The sequence below is a fragment of the Cebus imitator genome, unplaced genomic scaffold (assembly GCF_001604975.1).
Source record: "Cebus imitator isolate Cc_AM_T3 unplaced genomic scaffold, Cebus_imitator-1.0 Scaffold94, whole genome shotgun sequence".
NCBI classification, from domain to species: domain Eukaryota; kingdom Metazoa; phylum Chordata; class Mammalia; order Primates; family Cebidae; genus Cebus; species Cebus imitator.
The window spans coordinates 4,590,404-4,609,846 of record NW_016107409.1 but is presented as its reverse complement, the minus strand read 5'-3'; the positions used below and the strand labels follow the sequence as shown (position 1 = coordinate 4,609,846).

Below are 19,443 nucleotides of genomic sequence, written 5' to 3'. Positions count from 1 at the left end.
CTCCCTTCCTTCCCTTCTTCACTCCTTCCTTCCCTTCTTCACTCCTTCCTTCCTCTTCCCCTCCCTCCTTTCCTTCTTCCCCCCTCCCTCCTTCTCTTCACCTCCCTCCTTTCCTTCCTTCCTCTCTCCCTCTTTTCCCCTCCCTCCTTCCTTTGTTCTCTCTCTCTCTCTCTCTCACTTGCTTTCTCTCTCATTGATGTAATTCACTCAAAGCACCTAGATACTCAATGAAGGAAAGATCAGTTCATGGCTGACCCCAGCATTCAAGATCCTACTGTCAGAAATTTCTGTTTTTCAACCAAAAGCAAGAGAGTAGGTAAGTTCAGAAAAAGTCCATTTTCCTTATATATTTTCCGAGAATGCCAGTGTTTGGGGCCAAAGTTGGCTTGTCACATTTCTTCTTCCTGAAGAGCTTTTGGAATGAGGCCATATTGCCACTCACTGAGGCTGATTTGAGTGTGGAACTGGGACTGGGTGTTAAGGGTAGGAGGTCAGAGGAATGTGTGCTGTGCTTTCTGAGCATGTTCTAGCAGAGGCTGAACCCTGGAGCTGGTTTCCTTAGCAGCTGGGGCTTAGACTAGGTACAAATTCAGGTCTTTCCATGCCTCTCCATGTGCTTTCTGTACAGCCCATTCTAGAAGTAGTGACACACCATATGCCTCTCTCAGTCCACTCTGACTTCAGGTTTCTACTTCCCAGATACCACCCTGGGGAAAGTAAGGAGGTGTCAGTGGCCAGCTTCCCTTGGCTTAGGGCAGTGAGCACTTGGTGCTCTGGAAGGCCGTCTTCACCCCTGAAGCACACGCACAATGTTGGCATTAGCTGTCACTCTTACCGTGCTCAACAAGTGCAGACCTTGCAGGTAAAAACATTCACAACCTGCAAAATGCCATTTAAAAGTGATCTTCTAATCGGCATCCCAGAAATGTGTAGAGATTTCTTTAATGAGGACACTAGGGAAGTGATTTGCAACCATCAAATGCCACAGTTTTCTGGCTTTTAGTTCTGAGCCCTATCTCTTTTAGCCTGAGAAGAGAGAGCTGAGGTGATCTGAACATTTTTGTTTCTGTGGCTATTTGTTTGTGGGTAGAAATTAGAGATGCAGGGTGTGCGTAACTGCAGGGGCAGCTGTGTGTACGTGTGTAGGAAGAGGACACTATGGATGGATCCCTCAGCTGAACTTAGTTTAGCCCTGCTTCTTTAACCATCCTCTGGGGGTTCCGATTAGGACTTTGCTTGCTAGATGACAGAAATGTTCTATATTGCCAGGCACAGTGGCTCACACCTGTAATCCCAGCACTTTGGGAGCCTGAGACAAGTGGATCATTTGAGTTCACGAGTTCGTGATCAGCCTGGTCAACATGGCAAAACCCTATCTCTGCTCTAAAAATACAAAAATTAGCCAGGCGTGGTGGTGGGCGCCTGTAATCCCAGCTACTCTGGAGGCTCAGGCATGAGAATTGCTTGAACTCAGGAGGTGGAGGTTACGGTGAGCTGAGATCCTACCACTGCACTCCAGCCTGGGCAAACAGTGAGACTTTGTTGAAAAGAAAAGAAAGGAAAAGGAAAAGGAAAAGGAAAAGGAAAAGAAAAGAAAAGAAAAGGAAGGAAGGAAGGAAAAAGAAAGAAAAAAAGAAGGAAATGTTCTATATTTTAACTGGGAGTACACATGGGTGTACATCTTTGTCAAAACTTCATCAAACTACAACACTTAAAATGGTTATATTTTATTATATTCAAGTTATACTTCAATACAGTTGATTTTCTTTGAAGTTTTGTATGTGATTTCTGAAAAAAAGTCACTTGGAAATCTACATGGACATTATGAAAACTTGATGGAGAATAAATTGTATGTAATTAGAGTATCCCATTTTAGAGTTTACAGAGTGATTACGACAAGATGTGCTTTCTTTCACTGTTGATTTGCCCATTACAGAATTTCATGTAGACAGATTCATTCAGCATGTTCTTTTTTGCTTCTGGCTTTTGGATTTATCAGCACTTTGCTCTTTTTAATGCCGGTAGTATCCAATTATACAAATAAAACAAGATTGGTTTACTCATTCTGTTAATGGACTTTGGGGTTTTTTCCAGTTCTTTTGGATAAATATATAGGAGTGGAATTTCTAGGTCATATGGTGAGTGTATGTTTAACTTTGTAAGGAACTGCCAAACTGTCTCCCAAAGTGTCTGAACCATTTGGTATTTCCACCAGCAATGCATGAGGTCCTATTGCTCCAAATCCTCACCAGCATTTGGTATTGTCAATCTTTTAAGTCGGGCACCTTTGAGAGGGTGTGCAGTGGTATCTCACTGCAGCACATGCAGAACTTTGAAGTTCAAAAGGTAGAAAGAAAACATGCAAGAAAGTATAGAAGTCAGGTTAAGCTGATGAGTATTACCATGGTCTGCATTATGCTGAGCTAAAATAATTGCTTTCCAAAAATTTGTCAGTCTGGACCAGGAGAGAGAATCAAGGACTTGTGGAGTTTTCACTGGGCTGCTGGCCCAACTGATGGCTCATCCCATATCTTGGGACAGGTTCAGAAAGGATTCTGATTGAGATAAGGAGAATCAACCTACAGAGTTCAGATTTGGCTAGTCAGTTCCACAAGCATGTAAGCCAATTCCTTGCAATCAATCAACAAACAAATGAACGTGTGTGTGTGTGTGTCCTACTAGGTCTGTTTCTCTGACAGAACCCTGACTGACTCTAGGAAAACAGCCTGTTGCATGGCAAGACTGACGCCATCTTGAAGTGGAACTGCCATGATGACAGATATTTGACTCCTGCAGACCAAGGTGTTCTTCAGTAAGGTCTTTAAACAATGCCGGGTGGCATAGATAATTCCTCATAAAGATGCTCATCTAACCTCTCCAGTGGTCATTAGTCTGAGACGTGGCTGGGCGCAGTGGCTCACGCCTGTAATCCCAGTACTTTCGGAGTCCGAGACAGGCAGATCACGAGGTCAAGAGACTGAGACAATCCTGGCCAACATGGTGAAACCCCTCTCTACTAAAAATACAAAAATTAGCTGGGTGTGGTGGCATGCGCCTATAGTCCCAGCTAATCGGGAGGCTGAGGCAGGAGAATCATTTGAACACTGGAGGCAGAGGTTGCAGTGAGCCAAGATCACGCCACTGCACTCCAGCCTGGCAACAGTAAGACTCTGCCTCAAAAAAAAAAAAAAAAAAAAAAAAAAAAAAAAAAAAAAAAAAAAAAAAGTCTGAGACGTGATCAGCTGCATGTGTCTCTACCTTAAAAGACTGCTATGTAAATGATACTTTTTGGAGGGCAGGCATGAAGATTTACTGTCTCATGGCTGTCCAAGACATTGCTTCTGTTCATACATCCCTATTAAATGCTTCTGAGAAACTAGATTTGTCAGCCTCTTTCTTCAGCCTCTCAGCACCTGTGGGGGTTGGTTTGCATAGACCTGCACACCATGAACCAGTGACCAGGAGCAGCTTTCTATGCAGCCGACCTCATTTTCCTTTTTTACACCCTTACGTATCTTACTTATCTGGTGGTTAGTGACGTCACAGCATCAGATAAAGCGGGCCCAAGCACAGATGTCAGCCAAGCCACTGGGGACAAATTGAGATTTTACCTTTAACTTGATTTTAATGGCAAATCCAAATCTGAGTTTCAATCATAAATCTTTAAGAAAAAGACTAAAAATTAAGTGAAAAATGGGCCACAGAACAGGCAACACTCAAAATAATGTTCTGTGAACACATGCTAAGATGCTAAATCTCATGTGTAAAGAAAAAAATGTGAATTACATCAGTAACATATCATTTGTCATCAATAGGCAAAGGTTTAAATGAATGACAGTAAATATGTGTTGTTTAGCATACGTCAATTATATCTCAATAAAGCTGCAAAAAGCAAAATTTAAAAAAAAGGTGTGGTGTTTGGGATATTGCCGCAAAATGGAAATTCTCAGTCACAACCAGACAGAGTATTAATTGATTCATCATTAGGGAAGGTGATTTGGAAATATTTATAAAGATGTTAATTATACTCACATTTTGACCTAGCAGTTCCTTTTTCTAGAATAAATCTTATGACAAAATTTTAAACTGGTGCCAAAGAAGTAGCTAGAAAGAAATATAAGAAGTAAAGAAGAGAGAAAGAAAGAAAAGGGGCCAGCCATAGTAGTTCACACCTGTAATCCCAGAACTTTGAGAGGCCAAGGTAGGTGAATCACTGAAGGCCAGGAGTTCCAGACCAGCCTGGCCAACATGGCGAAACCCCATCTCTACTAAAAATATAAAAATTAGCCTGGCATGGTAGTGGGCACCTGCAGTCCCAGCTACTTGGAAGGCTGGGGCAGAGAATCACTTGAACCCAGGAGGCAGAGGTTGCAGTGTGTTGAGATTGTGCTGCTGAACTTCAGCTTGGGTGACAGAGCAAGACTCTGTCTCAAAAAAATAGAAAAGAAAGAAAGAACAGAAAAGCACATCCTAAGGAATTAATTAGACCCATGAATAAAGCTGTATGTATAATATTACACCTTTATACTAGCAAAAAATATTAGGGTATTATAACAGCAAAATATTTGGACAAAAATTAGATTCGTTGTATGAATTACGATAGAACCACAGAATAGAACAGAATACACGCATTAAAGTCACTATGCAGAGCTATTCGAACTGACATGAAAAGATATCCAAAAATACAACTGAGTGGGAAAAGTAGTTTACATAATAGAATTTGCTGAATAATCCCCCTTTTAATAGGTGTAGAAGAACAGCTAACAAACCTCATTCATGTTCAAAAGTTTGGAAACATGAACAACATTTATACTCAGAAATAATAATATATTACTTTTCCACTTGGAGAAAAATTAAAATAAATAACAAGAAATATGGTCCTCCTTCAAGGGGCTTACGTGGGAAGCTGCTTTCAGCAGAAAGCAGCTACAATTAAGCAGAAATTTAACTGAAGCTCTAATATATTAATTTAGGATGTCCTGAGGCTCCATGTGACCCCCAAGAGAAATATCTCTCAGGGGCGATTTCTAGGAATAATTGCATCTCTCCTGATTTTAAAAGGTCTGATCTTTATCTCAGGGCTTGAATCACATAACTGAGAGTGCTGCTCTCCATAGTAGCTGTGAGAAAGTTCAAGGCCAAATTTATGCTCCCGTTAGTGAAGGTAAAGCATTTTGCACTTGCATTTTGTATTCTGACATTTCCCCTGAATTCATAGTATCTTTTCTTCTCTTATCTTTATCCTGATTTTCTCACTTATTTTTAACTTAATCAATGATTCATTCATTCAATAAGATATACAGAGCAGCTGGTATGTGCCAGAGGTATGTATGTATGTAGCTGGTAAGTGCCAAACGAACGAACTGTTTGTGGTCTCAGTTTAGAGGCTACTGAGGGCAGCGGTTGTCAGAAGGGATCAAACAAGAGAATTGTAACTTGTGTTACAAGGTACAATGAAAAAATAATCATGTTGACTTGGAGACATGTAGAAACAAGAGCCACTGAGTCAAGGGGGAGGGTAGGGGAGCTGAGCTCTGAGGCTGGGATGCAACCCAACATTTGAAGATGGGAAGCTGTGGGAAGGAACAGAAAACAGCGTCTTCTGAGGTAGGGGTTCAATGCCTTCTAAAAATAGAGAGAAAATCTGTGTGGGTAGAACGCAGCAATCCCATAGGGCCTGGAGAGCTTTCAGGTTGGTGGACACATCAAGGCGCTGGGAGGGTGCTGTACCCAGAGAGAGTGTGGAAGCGCGGTGCCCTCCAACATACTCTGCCCACGCGTCGCTTCCACTGGGCTGCTTCTGAGTTGTACCTTTTATAATAAACTGGTTAATATAGGTACTTTTCTGAGCTCTGAGTCATCCTAGTAAATTATTGAACCTGAAACTGGGGAGGCTTGTGAGAACCTCCAACTTTGTAGCCAAATTAGACAGCAATGTGAGTGGCCTGGCACTCCATACTTGGATCTGGCATCTGAAGCGAGGACAGTCTTTGGGGACTGGGTGCTTAGACCTGTACAGTCCAACACTAACTCCAAGTAGTCAGTGCCAGAATTGAATTAAACTGTAGGACACCTGGCCGGTGTCCTGAGAGGGGAATTGGTCATTGGTGTGGAAAAACCCCACACGTTTGGTGTCAGAAGCGTTGTGAGTAAAATGTTCAGAGATACTCAAGATACCCTCAAAAACCTTATAGGGGAGGCAGACTAATAATCAGTAAAAATGTGTAACAGTATAAATCCATACATGGTCTAAAAAATAATAAAGCAGGCTGGGCACAGTGGCTCACGCATTAATCCCAGCACTTTGAGAGGCCAAGGTGAACAGGGTCACAAGGTCAGGGGTTTGAGATCAGCCTCGCCAAGATAGTGAAACCCTGTCTCTACTAAAAAATACAAAAAATTAGCTGGGCATGGTGGTGGGCGCCTGTCATCCCAGCCACTTGATAGGCTGAGGCAGAAGAATTGCTTGAGCCTGGGAGGCAGAGGTTGCAGTGAGCCGAGATCACACCACTGCACTCCAGCCCGGACTACAGTGACAGATTCTGTCTCAAAAAATAAATAAATGAAATAACTAAAATAATAATAATAAAGCACAAACAGTAACTAACACTGAGAAGGGCTGGAGAACAAGGCTAAGCTTCGCAGAGGACGGCGGCAAAGAATGAATAGGAGTTTTCCAGGCTGATAAAGAGGAAAGACTTCCCCTTATATGTTTTCTTTTTAATTTTAATGGCACAATCCTTCTTGGTTTATGCTTTGAAATACTAACCAAAAATTCAGTAGAAGCACCTCTGCAGCTTTATGATGGTCTGCTAATTGTAACAGCTAGAAACAGTGAAAAGGCATGCAAATGTAGATTCACTTCTATGCAAAAAAGATGTGTTTTGTCCTCACCAGACCAGATATGACCTTAAATTGGGTGAGAGGCCCTCAGAGATCAACACTGCCTGTGCTGGGGCAAGGCAACGGTGACAGTCATGCCTCTCTCGGCCATGGGCTTCCTCCTCCCCACTTCCTTCTTCTCACTCTATCCGCTCCCCCAGGCTGTGAACCTGAGCATCAAGTGCAGCCTGCCCCTTCTGACGCTTAAGTCTCAAAAACCCAACCTAAGCAGCAAAGAAAGCCTACGTAGATAAGGCTGTGTGCGTGTACTTAGACATGTGTGCACACACCTCTGTCCCTCGGCATATGTTACCCTGGTGGCTGTGGACTGGAACCAGGCTCTTGGAAAATTCCCCGTTTTTTAAAAATCTGTCGGAGTTCACAGTTAAAAGAAAGAGTCGTCTGCTCCAGTTGCTTTAAGCAGAACAGAGATTTGTAGAAAGGGCATCAGGAGCTTCCAGAACAGCAAGCAAGGATGAAGAGCCATGCTTGGAAAGAATCTGAAATGAGGAGCCTACAGTTGCCAGAACCTCGGGCACAATCAGACCAAGGCTATGCCCCTGGAATGGGTGCTCCTCAGCCCCGCCTCCCTGTGTCACAAGATCCTGATTTCAGAACTGCTAGGATGCATCCAATCCGTGGTTCCTGGGTCGCCTGCCAGTCCCCTGGCTGCAAAAAAAGGTCAGAGAAGGAAGAAGACTGGAGATTTTTGCATTTATGGCAGGACGTGGCCTTGGCTCCCAGCAAGCATCACCAGATTGAAATTTCCCAAAAATAGGGAGGGAATTTAGATGCTTGGCAGGGGGAGACAATCATTCATTACCGCCCCCCATCCCACATCAATACTGTAAAGTAAAAATGTGAGAGAAAAATCTGCAGGTAAGTTTGGAACAAAGACTAAGAGGAGAAAGAATTGAGGAATATTTTTTAAATAGCCACGATTTATGTAGGTACAAAACCATTTTATCCTCACCGCAGCAATCTGGCTTCCTTTCTCGTTATTGCGCTACAATCTCATCATCTGCATATTTGACTTAACCACAATTTAATCAAAAGCTTGCAGCAAAAAAAAAAAAAAAAAAAAAAAGAGAGAGAGAAGGAAAAAAGACACACAAAAAGAAAGGAGACTGTGCTGTGGGAAGAGGTAGACAAGAGCATGTGGTCCCCTAGGGGGTTCTCGGTCCCCACAGCATGTACAATGCTACCATGAGCATGAAAATAATATCTGAAGACAATTTTTTTTAATTCAACAAATGCAAGTCAACCACTTTTTCTGATGTTCAAGTGTTAAAACAGCAATCTATTCCAAAGTAAGGAACAGCCTTGCTTTGCTGGACTTACTAAGCCTCCATATGTTTATCTCCCATGTGGCAGCTGCTTAAGAGGTTTTAAAGGGTAACTTTCCAGTATGTAATTTTTAATCCAACTTTAGAACTTATAGCCCCCAGCACTGAGTGACGCTCCCAGCGAGGTGAGAGTCCACTGCAGTCCTTCTTGTAACGGGGTTTTGTAAATACTAGCCTCAGAACAGCCTCCCTGCCACAATTCTATCTCCATCTTCCACGCCATCACCAGAGTTAACTTTCTAAAGGCACAAACACAGTAGTCCCCTGTCAAAAGTGCTTCTGAGACAGTGAAACATGGAGGTGAGGCATAGTGCAACGGTTAGAGTTCAAGCTTAACCACAAAAATACAATTAAAAGACTGTGAGCTTGAGCTTCCTGTAAAACTGGCAGCCTGAACATATGTTTACTTTTGCATATTCTAAAGTCCCTCTAAAGCAACGGTAGAAAGACGGCTCAAAAACAACAATTAAGGAGCTCTTTTATAGACATAAACTTACAAGGACAGAAAGGACGAGGGAGGAAACATCAGCAACAAAACTTTGGGAGCCGGAATGTCAGCGGAGTGCTGTAGCTGGCTGCATCATCTTAACCCTACCTCCCTTTTCTGCCTTTTTTCCTCCTCTGTAGGGAACTGGAAGGGAGCAGCTACTGAAATCCCACATGGACCCACCTGGACCCAGCTGGCTGGAGGCGCTAGGGGCAGGGGCCTGGCATGTGGCATCGGCCCAGCCCTGCCCTACGCTTTGGACATCTGGATACTAGAGCAGAGACAACATGGCATATGGTCATCAGCTTCAGGTTGCGGGGGAGAGGAGGTAGTTAATAGAGGAAGTGAACCTAACTGGAATCAGGTTTGGTCAGAAACAGGCAACAAATTCTGCCTGTTTGTGTTTGTAATGTATATGCATATGGGGAGTGTTCCCTGGCATGCACCTTTGGGAGGCTTCTCCAGGGGGTCCTAGGACTATTCTGCAAGGGAATAGGAAGGTCTGGTGGCATATGTGGTATGCAGCCTGACCCACGCTCCTGCCCCCATGGTGTGAGGAAGACAACTTACTGTAGCATTTTTATAGGTCATGCTTTAGAACCAAGTCAGAGCCTGAGGAGGAGCTGGAATCAGAAGGTGATTCTAACTGTTTAGTACTGTCAGTTTTGGAGGCTGCAAGGTTCTAGAGTAGGCACTGGGTCAGGTTCATACCTGTGCTTCCTGAGCAAGGCTGATGGTCAGTGATAGATTTTTAAATTGGCTTCAACTCAGAATTGCTGGATACATGAGATTACCCAAGAAGTGAAGATGCAGAAGATGGGCGATGGCGACCTGGAAATTGTGGTTAGTCTTCCAATACCAGGAGAGCTTTGTGGGGATGGACACATATCAGCATGCTCAGTTGGCCATGGCCACCAAGAACAGCTCCCTTGGGAAAATGACTGGCCAAGAAAGTGGCACGTGCTCTGGGACTGGTCAGGAAATGGTCAGGATGTCACGTTAGCTCACAGGCCACCATGAATGGCCATAGCGCAGGAAAGGCGTCTACCAGCTTTCTATAGAGTTCCGGGTTGGAAGAAACATGTAAATATCACACAGGACATATAAACAGTAAAAACTTGTATGTCTCAAGTTCAGTCTAACTGGGTGCCTGTATTTTTATTTGCCCAATTTGGCAACCCTACTAGGCTGTGCCACTCTCACACCGATTCTCTCATCCAAAGATGGGGCTCTGGGAAGCTCAGCCAAAATGTGGCCAATCTGGACTCTGACAACCAGAGAAGGTTGGCAGGGAGGTGGCTCTGAGGAAATCCAGTAGCAACTGACATGCTCTCGGGGTGGAAATCACCAGCGTTAGGTTTTCATTAGCACTAGCACCAGAAGAGAGTAACTGCCCTAAGCTACGCCTCTGTCTGCTGTACATTACAGCACTTTCACTTCCATTATATTGTTAGACGCACACAATCACCTTGCAAGGTAGGTGTTATGCACCACTTTCCAGATAAGGAAACCCAGATCCAGAGATTAAATAATCTGTCCAAAGTCGCCCCACTTGAAAGTGTCTAAGCCACCCTTTCCATGCAGGTTTCCTGACTGTTAACTGTCCAGTCTACATTCTCATTACCCATGGGCCAAAACTATCACCCTTTCCTCCCCATGACAAGTGATCAAATGGGAAGGAGATCCTTATAAAAGTTGATGTTATTTTTATGGAAGACTCTACCATGAAGGCAGGAACACAGCAGGATGAGAAAAGAGGGGGCAGCCCTGGGAAGAGAGAAGGCTGGAAGCAGAGGTAGAGGCCAGAAAAAGTGCAAGGAAGGGTTGGGTGCAGTCGTTCACACCTGTAATCCCAGCACTTTGAGAAGCCGAGGCAGGCAGATCACAAGGTCAGCAGTTCGAGACCAGCCTGGCCAACATGGCGAAATCCCATCTCTGCCAAAAATAGAAAAAAATTAGCTTCACATGGTATTGCATGCCTGTGGTCCAGCTACTCGGGAGGCTGAGGCAGGAGAATCACTTGTACCCGGGAGGCGGAGGTTGCAGTGAGCTCAGATCACGCCAACTGCACTCCAGCCTGGGTGACAGAGACAGACCCCATCTCAATAAAAAAAAAAGTGCAATGAAAAAATAAACAATTTGCTTAATGTATATGGTTAGGCTCTTTAATCCTTAGTCCCCTCAGCTGGGAGAGCTGCCCAGACGTGTGAGGATGCAGAAACTTATTTTCTCCATTTGTGCTGAGGCTTCCCAATCGTATCTGCAGCCTGCTACCTCAGCACCACTCACAAAAGCACTATTTTAGTTTCTAGTGAAGTGAAAAAGGGGAACAACAGTTTCCCTTCCCAAACCAGTTGAGAAATTATTTAAAGATAGAGATCCTTAAATGCTTGGTTTAAGGAAGCATGCTTCTAAAGGAGGTTGACAAATGACACAGTGCAGTTCTCTACTTCACCCTGCCTGGGCGATGACTTCAGGAAAGCTTTGTGCAGGTGGCATCTGGCGGATGCTAAGCCAGCCACGCAGGCTCAGACCTGGGGGCAGAAACTGGAGTGCCAAACCCGTCTGTGACATGTCTACCATGTTCCTTCCTGCAGGCTTGAATTTCAAAGTCTCTGACAAATGACCACAGTCTGGGGGGTTTGAAACAGCAGGGCCGGGTGTGGTGGCTCACGCCTATAATCCCAGCACTTTGGGAGGCTGAGGCAGGTGGATGGATCACCTGAGGTCAGGAGCTCGAGACCAGTCTGACCAACACGGCGAAACCCCGTCTCTACTAAAAATACAAAAATTAACCAGGCGTGGTGGCGGGTGCCTGTAATCCCGGCTACTCAGGAGGCTGAGACAGGAGAATCTCTTGAACCCAGGAGGCAGAAGTTGAAGTCAGCCAAGATTGCACCACTGCACTCCAGTCTGGGTGACAGAGCAAGACTCCATCTCAAAAAACAAACACAAACAAAAAGAACAGGAATTTATTCTCTCATAATTCTCAATGCCAGAGGTTTGAAATCAAAGGGTCGGCCATGCTGGTTTTGAAGGCTCTGAGGAAGAACCTGCCCCCTCCTCTCTCTGGCTTCGGGTGGTTACCAGCAATCCCTGATGCTCCTTAGCATGCAGATGCATCACCCCAACCTCTGCTTTTGCTCTTCCCTATATCTTCTCTGAGCTCTCAATATCCCTTTTCTTATTATAAGGACACCAGTCCCTAGATCAAAACTCATCCTAATGCAGAATGTCCTCATCCTAACTTAACCACATCTGCAAAGACCCTGGTTCCAAACAGGTCACAGCACAGACACCTGGAGTTAGACCTTTAAAATATCCTTTCATGGGACACAATTCAACCCACAGCAGTAGCTGTTGTTCTAATCCTTGTATTACAGATTAAACTGAAATCCAGAGAGTAACTTACCCAGAGATACAGAAAATAGGGGGTATGACTCATTTTCATATCTAATGGGTGTTTCATTTCATTTCTAATCCTCATCTCAACCGAATGGAGTCATATCCCTCATTTTACAAACGGAGGCTCAGATAACTTAAATGGCTTTTCCAGTCTCTGAGTCTCTTTGTGATGCTATAAAGGAATACCTGAGGCTCGGTGATTAATAAAGAAAAGAGGTTAATTTGGCTCATGGTTCTGCAGGCTGTATAAGCATGGCACCAACATCTGCTTCTGTGAGGACTTCTAGCTGCTTCCACTCACAGTAGAGGGGAAGGGGAGCCTGAGTGCGCAGAGACCTCATGGAAAGGGAGGAGGCAAAGAGAGGGCAGGAGGGGCCAGGCTCTTTATAACAACCAGCTCTCACGGGAACTTAGAGTGAGAACTCACTCATTACCGCAAAGACAGCACTGAGCTATTCATAAGGGATCCCCCGCCTGACCCAAACACCTCTTCTTAGGCCCAGCTTCAGCACTGGGGCTCAGATTTCAGCATGAGGTTTGGAGGAGTCAAACAAACCAAACTAGAGCAGCCAGAGTCACCGGTAGGCAGAAAGTGGTGTATCTGGGATCTAATCTGAAGTCATGGCCAATAATTCTCACCCAGGTCAACACGACAGAACGTCTTTGGGACAGCCTGCTAGCTTGCTAGCTTGCCCCTCCTCATCCTATAGGCTCTGCCTTGAGATGGTGCAACTTCCTCCCTGCAGTTGAGAATCATGACTGTAAATGACACATTACTGGAATTGTCCATGCGAAGAGTGTAGGGGCAGAAAATGAATCACTGACCTTTACAGCACTGCAACTGATGCCTCGCAGTGGGTGACAGTCTGACCAAGCATTCACCTTCCTGCTGGCAGCCAAGGAAGAGTTGAACAGAAAACCCATACAATCAAGAAAAGCCACTAAAGAGCTGTATATGCCACAACTAATGACTTCCCTATGGGGTGCTATACGTGTGCTGAAGATCACTTCCATAACAGGCGCCTTCCTGGGAAGAAGCCTCTATTATCACATTGGAGAGGAACAAAGTCTCAGACAAATCCCATACTGCCGTTGTTTAAATAACCTCATTCTTCCTCAAAATAAAAAATCAAAAGCATCACTTCCTGGCAACTGCTGTGCACTCTTCTTTAATAACAAAGATACGTAACACACATACACACACACTCATGCTCACCAGTGCCTTACAAACATAGACACCCTGAGCACAGAGCCCTTCAGGCAATGCCTGAGCCACAGCAGTTGCCTTAAATCAACACTGATGTGAGAAAACAGCCCAGTGCTGCTTCTGCAGATTCAAGCAACACTTACCAGTTAAAGTCATTTTTACTCCTTTGTCTCAAAAAGACATCACAAAAGAAGCAGGGGCTGGGCATGGGCTTTGGAGGCAGGTGGACTTGAATGCCAACCCCAGCTCCATCATGCACTTTCTGTGGGAATCTAGAAAAGTTATTTCTCTTCTCTAGGCCTCAATTTCCTTACCTGTAAATGGAGATACAGATGTTTACCTCAGAAAGGTATGTGAACATACCACCCTCACCCTTGATTCCTAACAGAGAATATGAGCAATGGGCAAGACTGAAACATTGTTTGGAATCTAGTTCTATTTATCCTATGTGCCTATACGTCTATATTACTTAAAAAAGGTCTGACTTAAATAATGAATGTGAGCACAGTTCTGGCAGAGACATCGAGGATGGGAAAACAATGGACAGAATGAGAAGACTGAACGAAAAGAGACTGACGGAAGTCATTCATTTCTTTCATGTGCTCAACACTATCCCACTGAATAAAACACACATACACACGGCTGGATGGGGTTGGGGACACCCTGTCCTGTTGTCCCTGTGTCGCTGTTGCCTGCCTGTGCTGTCTGAGAAAATCAAGGTCGGTTTAGTTAGGGCATGTGAACCTCAGGGAATGTTATACCCAAACCCTAGATTGAAAACCGTTCAGTCTAAAGATATAACATGAAGGGACCCAGCCTTAAGGTCCCTTTCTCAAGTAGGAGCAAGTATATAGAAAGTAGAAGAAAAAAATAGGCTCACGTGTTTCAGGAAAACATATAAGAACTATTAGGAAAAAGAAATTCATAAAGGTTTTGTGATTCATTTAAACTTATTAGTCAATGTGTATGGTTTTAATGTTGTCACTAGAATCACACTGTTCATTAAGAGTATTTTCCCCGGTCTGTTTAAAGCTGTAAATACCTTATGTTCATTTTTACATGTATAAGCAAGATCCTCAAAGGCAGGGATGGAGTTCTACTCACTTCCCCCTTGACACTGCAGTGGGTGGAACAGAGACAACAAATACAGGTTCTATTTGTGCCATCTGAAAGAGTGCCATCTAGAGGCAACTGCTTCAAACTGCACTTCAACTGGACCTACATGCCCTGCTAAGCAACTCAAACTCATCACAAAATAAATCTGCAGAAGAAATGTGTACTCTTTATTCAAACTCTGGTGTAAATAAAATGTGTAAGATTGACACAATCACAAAATGGCATTCAAATGGAGGTCTGTCTCTAATGAAATAAAAGCCAGGGAAAACAGATTTGGGGTCATATTTTTGTTCACTGAAAGTACCAATCAGTTTCATCAAACAAGTTTTAGAGGAAGAGAAATTGAGTAATTCATCTTGTCAGTTACAATTCACACACACACACACACACACACACACCCCACACACAAAATGGCTCAACATCAGTTCAACATAACTATTCAAATACAAAAGTATAAAAAACTCTTAGAAAAACCAATAGCAGCCAAAACACAGGACATTTGTAAACAAAACCACTATTGATCCCGTGCCTAATCGAGAATCTGCATTCTTTTGAAATATTAAGTATATACAATAAAGAGAATATTGACCATCTTTTTCCTTAATATACAATACCTGGTATCTAAAACAATGTCACCAATAATAGACTCAAATTGGGGTAATCATAAGGCATGTTGAACAGTCTTTTTCACAATACTCAGGGGCATCATGTTGCTGCAGAGGGCACACTTTCCAGAAGTTTCCTCCTAGCTGTGATCCTCGCACAGCGGGGGCACTCGGAGGACCGGAAGCACTGTTTGTGAAAGCAAGCCCTGCACACTGCAAGCAAGGAAGACAGCCGTCAGCAAACAGGCTATCTTGTTTACTCACATTTCTGCAGACACTCATCTACATCCTAAGGAGGGAGGGGATCTGAATCCAGAACCCAGAATCTTCTAAAAAGAAATCAGCCAGGCTGAAACTCACAAGCATTACTACTCTCCCAACAGGTCATGAGCAGAAGGCTCAGAGAGCCTGATGTAATGGACGCCACAATGCCTCCTGGATCTGCCCAAGCACCGAGGCAGGCACTGCCCCAGCTGCCAAGAGAGCTGCTGGCTAACTCTAGGGAAGTCATACTGTTTCTCTAGAAATGGCCCTACATTGAGAGAGCTGCCTCATCCAAGCTCATACCCTCTTCCTGGCACCAGCCTGCGTCTAATGACTGGTCACTACATAGTGAGTAGGCTAGCCCCAATTTGTCCCCAGTTTGGAACAATGCTGAAAGGCCACCAAACTCCAGAGCTCCCCATGAAATGAGCTGAGGGCTCCATTGCAACCACTGTACAATTCAACTTCTCCCTCTCCCAGTCCTGCTGCCTGCACACCCCATGTGTATTGAGTTGAGGAACATGAAACTATTTGCATGCAAATCTCTGCCTCAGAGTCTCTTTGCTGGGGAGGCTGCCCTGCAACACTGTCTAAAGGGTTAGCATAGAAAATACTGGAGTGGCCTGAGAGGAGGACAACCTCCTATCAAGGGCGAAGGTAGAGTTTGTTACCAGGATCTCTCCCATGAAACAGAGTTTACAGAACACGGGATTCTCTCAGGCACTAATACTGTAGAAGGAGGGTTGGCAACCTTTTCTGTAAAGAGCCTGATAGCAAATGTTTTAGGCCTTGTGGGCCATGTGTTCTCTACAATAGCTACTCATCTCTGCCTCTGTGACACAAAAGCAGCCAGGGTCTTCACCACTGGGCAAGACTGATCCAGTTACAAGACAGAGAGGTGGGCATAGGCAACAAAGGGACCATCTCCACTATCCAAACCCTGCACCAGGAGACATCATCCTTTAACCCTGCCCTACACAAATACTCCTCCTTCTGTGCCCAAAACGTCATTATCTCCAATCCATCCTACAAGCACACACCAGCACGACTGTACTTTAAGTAACAGTGCTTAAATTATTCAGCTTAACTTAATTTTGTGCTTAAGTTTTATTTCTTCTTTTTCTTCTTTCTTTTCTTTTTTTTTTAGACAGAGTCTTGCTCTGTCACCAGGCTGGAATGCAGTGGCGCGATCTTGGCTCACTGCAACCTCCACCTCCGGGGTTCAAGTGATTCTCCTGCCTCAGCCTCCCAAGTAGCTGGGACTACAGATGCCCACCACCATGCCCAGCTAATTTTTGTATTTTTAGTAGAGACAGGATTTCACTATGTTGGCCAAGATGGTCTCGATCTCCTGACTTTGTGATCCACCCGCCTTGGTCTCCCAAAGTGCTGAGATTACAGACGTGAGCCATGGCGCCTGGCCTGTGCTTAAGTTACCAAACTTAGTTTAGATAATTAGTTAAGCTATTATTACGCTTCTGTTATTAGGTTATTAAGATACCTGAACATCTTCTACATGTTTCCGTCTGAAATGGGAAGATGACAGTCGTATTCCGGCAAAATTCACAAATAAAGCCCTTTCCTTGACACAGCTGTAAAAGAGGACATCAAAAAGTCACAACATTCTCCTGATTTTTCGTTATTACAGAACTTTATAAACAACAGTTTTTGAATGTCTAAGATTCCGGCCTCTAGAAAGAAATGGAAGTTGTTGTTTTGCAGCAATGAATGAATCAGAACCAAGAAAAAGAAAAAAATGTACATTCATCCAATTCCACATCAAAGCAGTTTTAAAGTACCAGAGAAAGGTCACAATTGCAAACATGCACTCTGAAATGATCTAATTTCATTTCTCATTGCTGCACTACAATTTTCAATCCATGTAGACACACAGCTTCCTGTTCCATTGACTCCTGGTTCCACATGGCTGTATTTGGCACTCCAGGGCAGCATGGGCCCTGAGCAGAACTGGGCACCCAGATGAAAAGTCCCTTGGTCCAGGCTCGCATCCCAGCACTGCCACTTACCAGCAGGAGCATCTCAGCTGTTACTTCACAGCTTTGACCTCAGTTTTCTCATCTCTAACTAGGTCATGGGCACTTTCCTCAGGGCTTGTGAGAGTTAAATGAAGTCAAGTTCAGAACACCCAGCCCAGGCCTTGGTGCATCAGGAATGCACCTGCTCCGGGCACACCCTCACCTCACAGCCGGCCACGTGTGCGAGGCAAGCTTTCAGAATGTCCTTGAGCAAGGGCGCCAGAAGCCCTTTCTTGATCCTGACCAGGTCCTCAAGAGAGAACAGGTGGAGCTCATCAGCCAAGTGTCCCGGCACCTGTTCAAACTCCTTTAATGCACTGCCAGAAAGGAAACAAAGAGGGATTCAGAAACCCACCCACGCAGAGTCTGGGGAAGAATGGAGCCAGTTGTTTTCTCTTGGCACTCACGCTTCATTTTTTTAACTCAATTTAAAAAATAAATAGCCCCAAGAACAACCGGGAACAATGCTCGCCACCATTCTACATTTTGCAAGTTTGCTTGGAAGCCAGGAAGTTAAAGTTCCGTGAAAGCTGATTTCAAAAAGCTGAATGAGCGGAGCCGTGCATCTCTTACAGCCTGCTCATGCGAACACCGAGCAAAAGAAAACTGAGCGTTAGTTTTTTAAGTCTTAAAGAATGTGTACCTAGTACCTTTCAATTACCAAGTAATCAAAATTCCTACCTTATTTCTTCCAGCTACATTTCAAGTCTAACAGCCTCATGGACTGTTGGCTCAGCTGGGAGAATTCTCACTCCTGGGGCAAGACTATGACTTCCAAATGCACGGGTCAGGCACTGAGCTTAAGGCTCATGCAGCCAACTTCCAGTGGTCATGGTCCTCAGGGTATTCAAAACTTAATCTTCTCTAAACCAAGCAGGTGTCCACCTGAATTCTCTAAATGGCTAGGAGAAGCACTATCACCTGCATTTCCAAGACAGCCACGGTCTACGCTGAACTTGCTATGCTACTAATGCCAAATTCTCTCCAATTCTCCACCCAGCCTGAGGTGCCCACTTCTGTGGTATCCTCTGACAGGAGAATCCCCAATCCCTCTTCTTTGCTCCACCCTTACTCTTGAAGCTCAGTCTTTTTCTGTTGGAATCCTTGCTTGCTCTCTACCCCCCCTCACTCCTAAGTGAGATAAATGCTGCCTCCCTTTGTATCCTCATGGCGCCCTGACATGTGTCTAACACGCATTCCAGCAACGATCGGTTTGTGCTGACCATCCCCCTGGACTTAACACAGATCTACCAATTTTTTTATCTGAAGCACAGAATGAATACTCAAGAATTTGTGTACAAAGTAGGAAGTGTAGGTACTGTTACATGTTATGCATGAAAGAACTGAGGCCCTAAGACCAAGGCCATGCCAAGGCCATGAAGCGAAGGTGCAAAGCCAGATGACTATAGAATACATGCTCCTTTCCCCAAAATTTAATTAAAAAGCAATACCTCATCATTAAAGATTAGAGACTGAAAAAATGCTTTAAAGCCAAACCATTTATTTAAAACTCTATGATTCCATCAGCTAGAATAATCTTAACTCCCTTGAGTAACCTATGCTTTTCCACTTAAAAATCTCTCTCTCAATGAATCAATGCCTCAATCTTTACTGGTTGTGTAGTATTCTATTCTATGGACATGGTATTAATGTAACTACTGCCCTATTATGAACAGCTAGTAGATTTTTAAAATAATTTCAACTTTTATTTTAGATTTGGGAGTCTGTGTACAGATTTGTTACATAGGTATATTGCATGACACTGAAGTATGATCCCATTACCCAGGGAGTGAGCATAATACCTCTTAATATGACTTTTAATACTGTTTCTTATTTAAAAACAAAACTAGTAATCTCAGCACTCTGGGAGGCCGAAGCGGGCAGATCATCTGAGGTCGGGAGTTCTAGACCAGCCTGGCCAACATGGTGAAACACTGTCTCTACTAAAAATACAAAAATTGCCGGGCGCGGTGGCTCAAGCCTGTAATCTCAGCACTTTGGGAGGCCGAGGCAGGTGGATCACGAGGTCAAGAGATCGAGACCATCCTGGTCAACATGGTGAAACCCCGTCTCTACTAAAACTACAAAAAATTAG

General features: G+C 44.1%; 1 protein-coding gene across 8 annotated transcripts in view; it reads right to left on the bottom strand.

Annotated features, from left to right (window-relative positions):
* RUBCNL (rubicon like autophagy enhancer) overlaps positions 1 to 19,443 on the bottom strand; it is a 147,865-nt gene that overhangs the window by 74,668 nt on the left and 53,754 nt on the right. For 5 of the 8 annotated variants that reach the window (XM_037741120.1, XM_017535984.2, XM_017535986.2 and 2 more), the window contains 3 exons: positions 17,512 to 17,665; positions 16,814 to 16,904; positions 14,278 to 15,261 (listed from right to left, as the gene is read on the bottom strand). In XM_037741120.1, the coding sequence (XP_037597048.1) occupies positions 15,149 to 15,261; positions 16,814 to 16,904; positions 17,512 to 17,665 (358 nt within the window). In that variant the 3' untranslated portion in view covers positions 14,278 to 15,148. Of the gene's footprint in view, positions 1 to 14,277; positions 15,262 to 16,813; positions 16,905 to 17,511; positions 17,666 to 19,443 lie in introns of those variants that run through there. The other 3 variants (XR_005201460.1, XM_037741121.1, XM_017535983.2) reach the window with 2 other exon arrangements.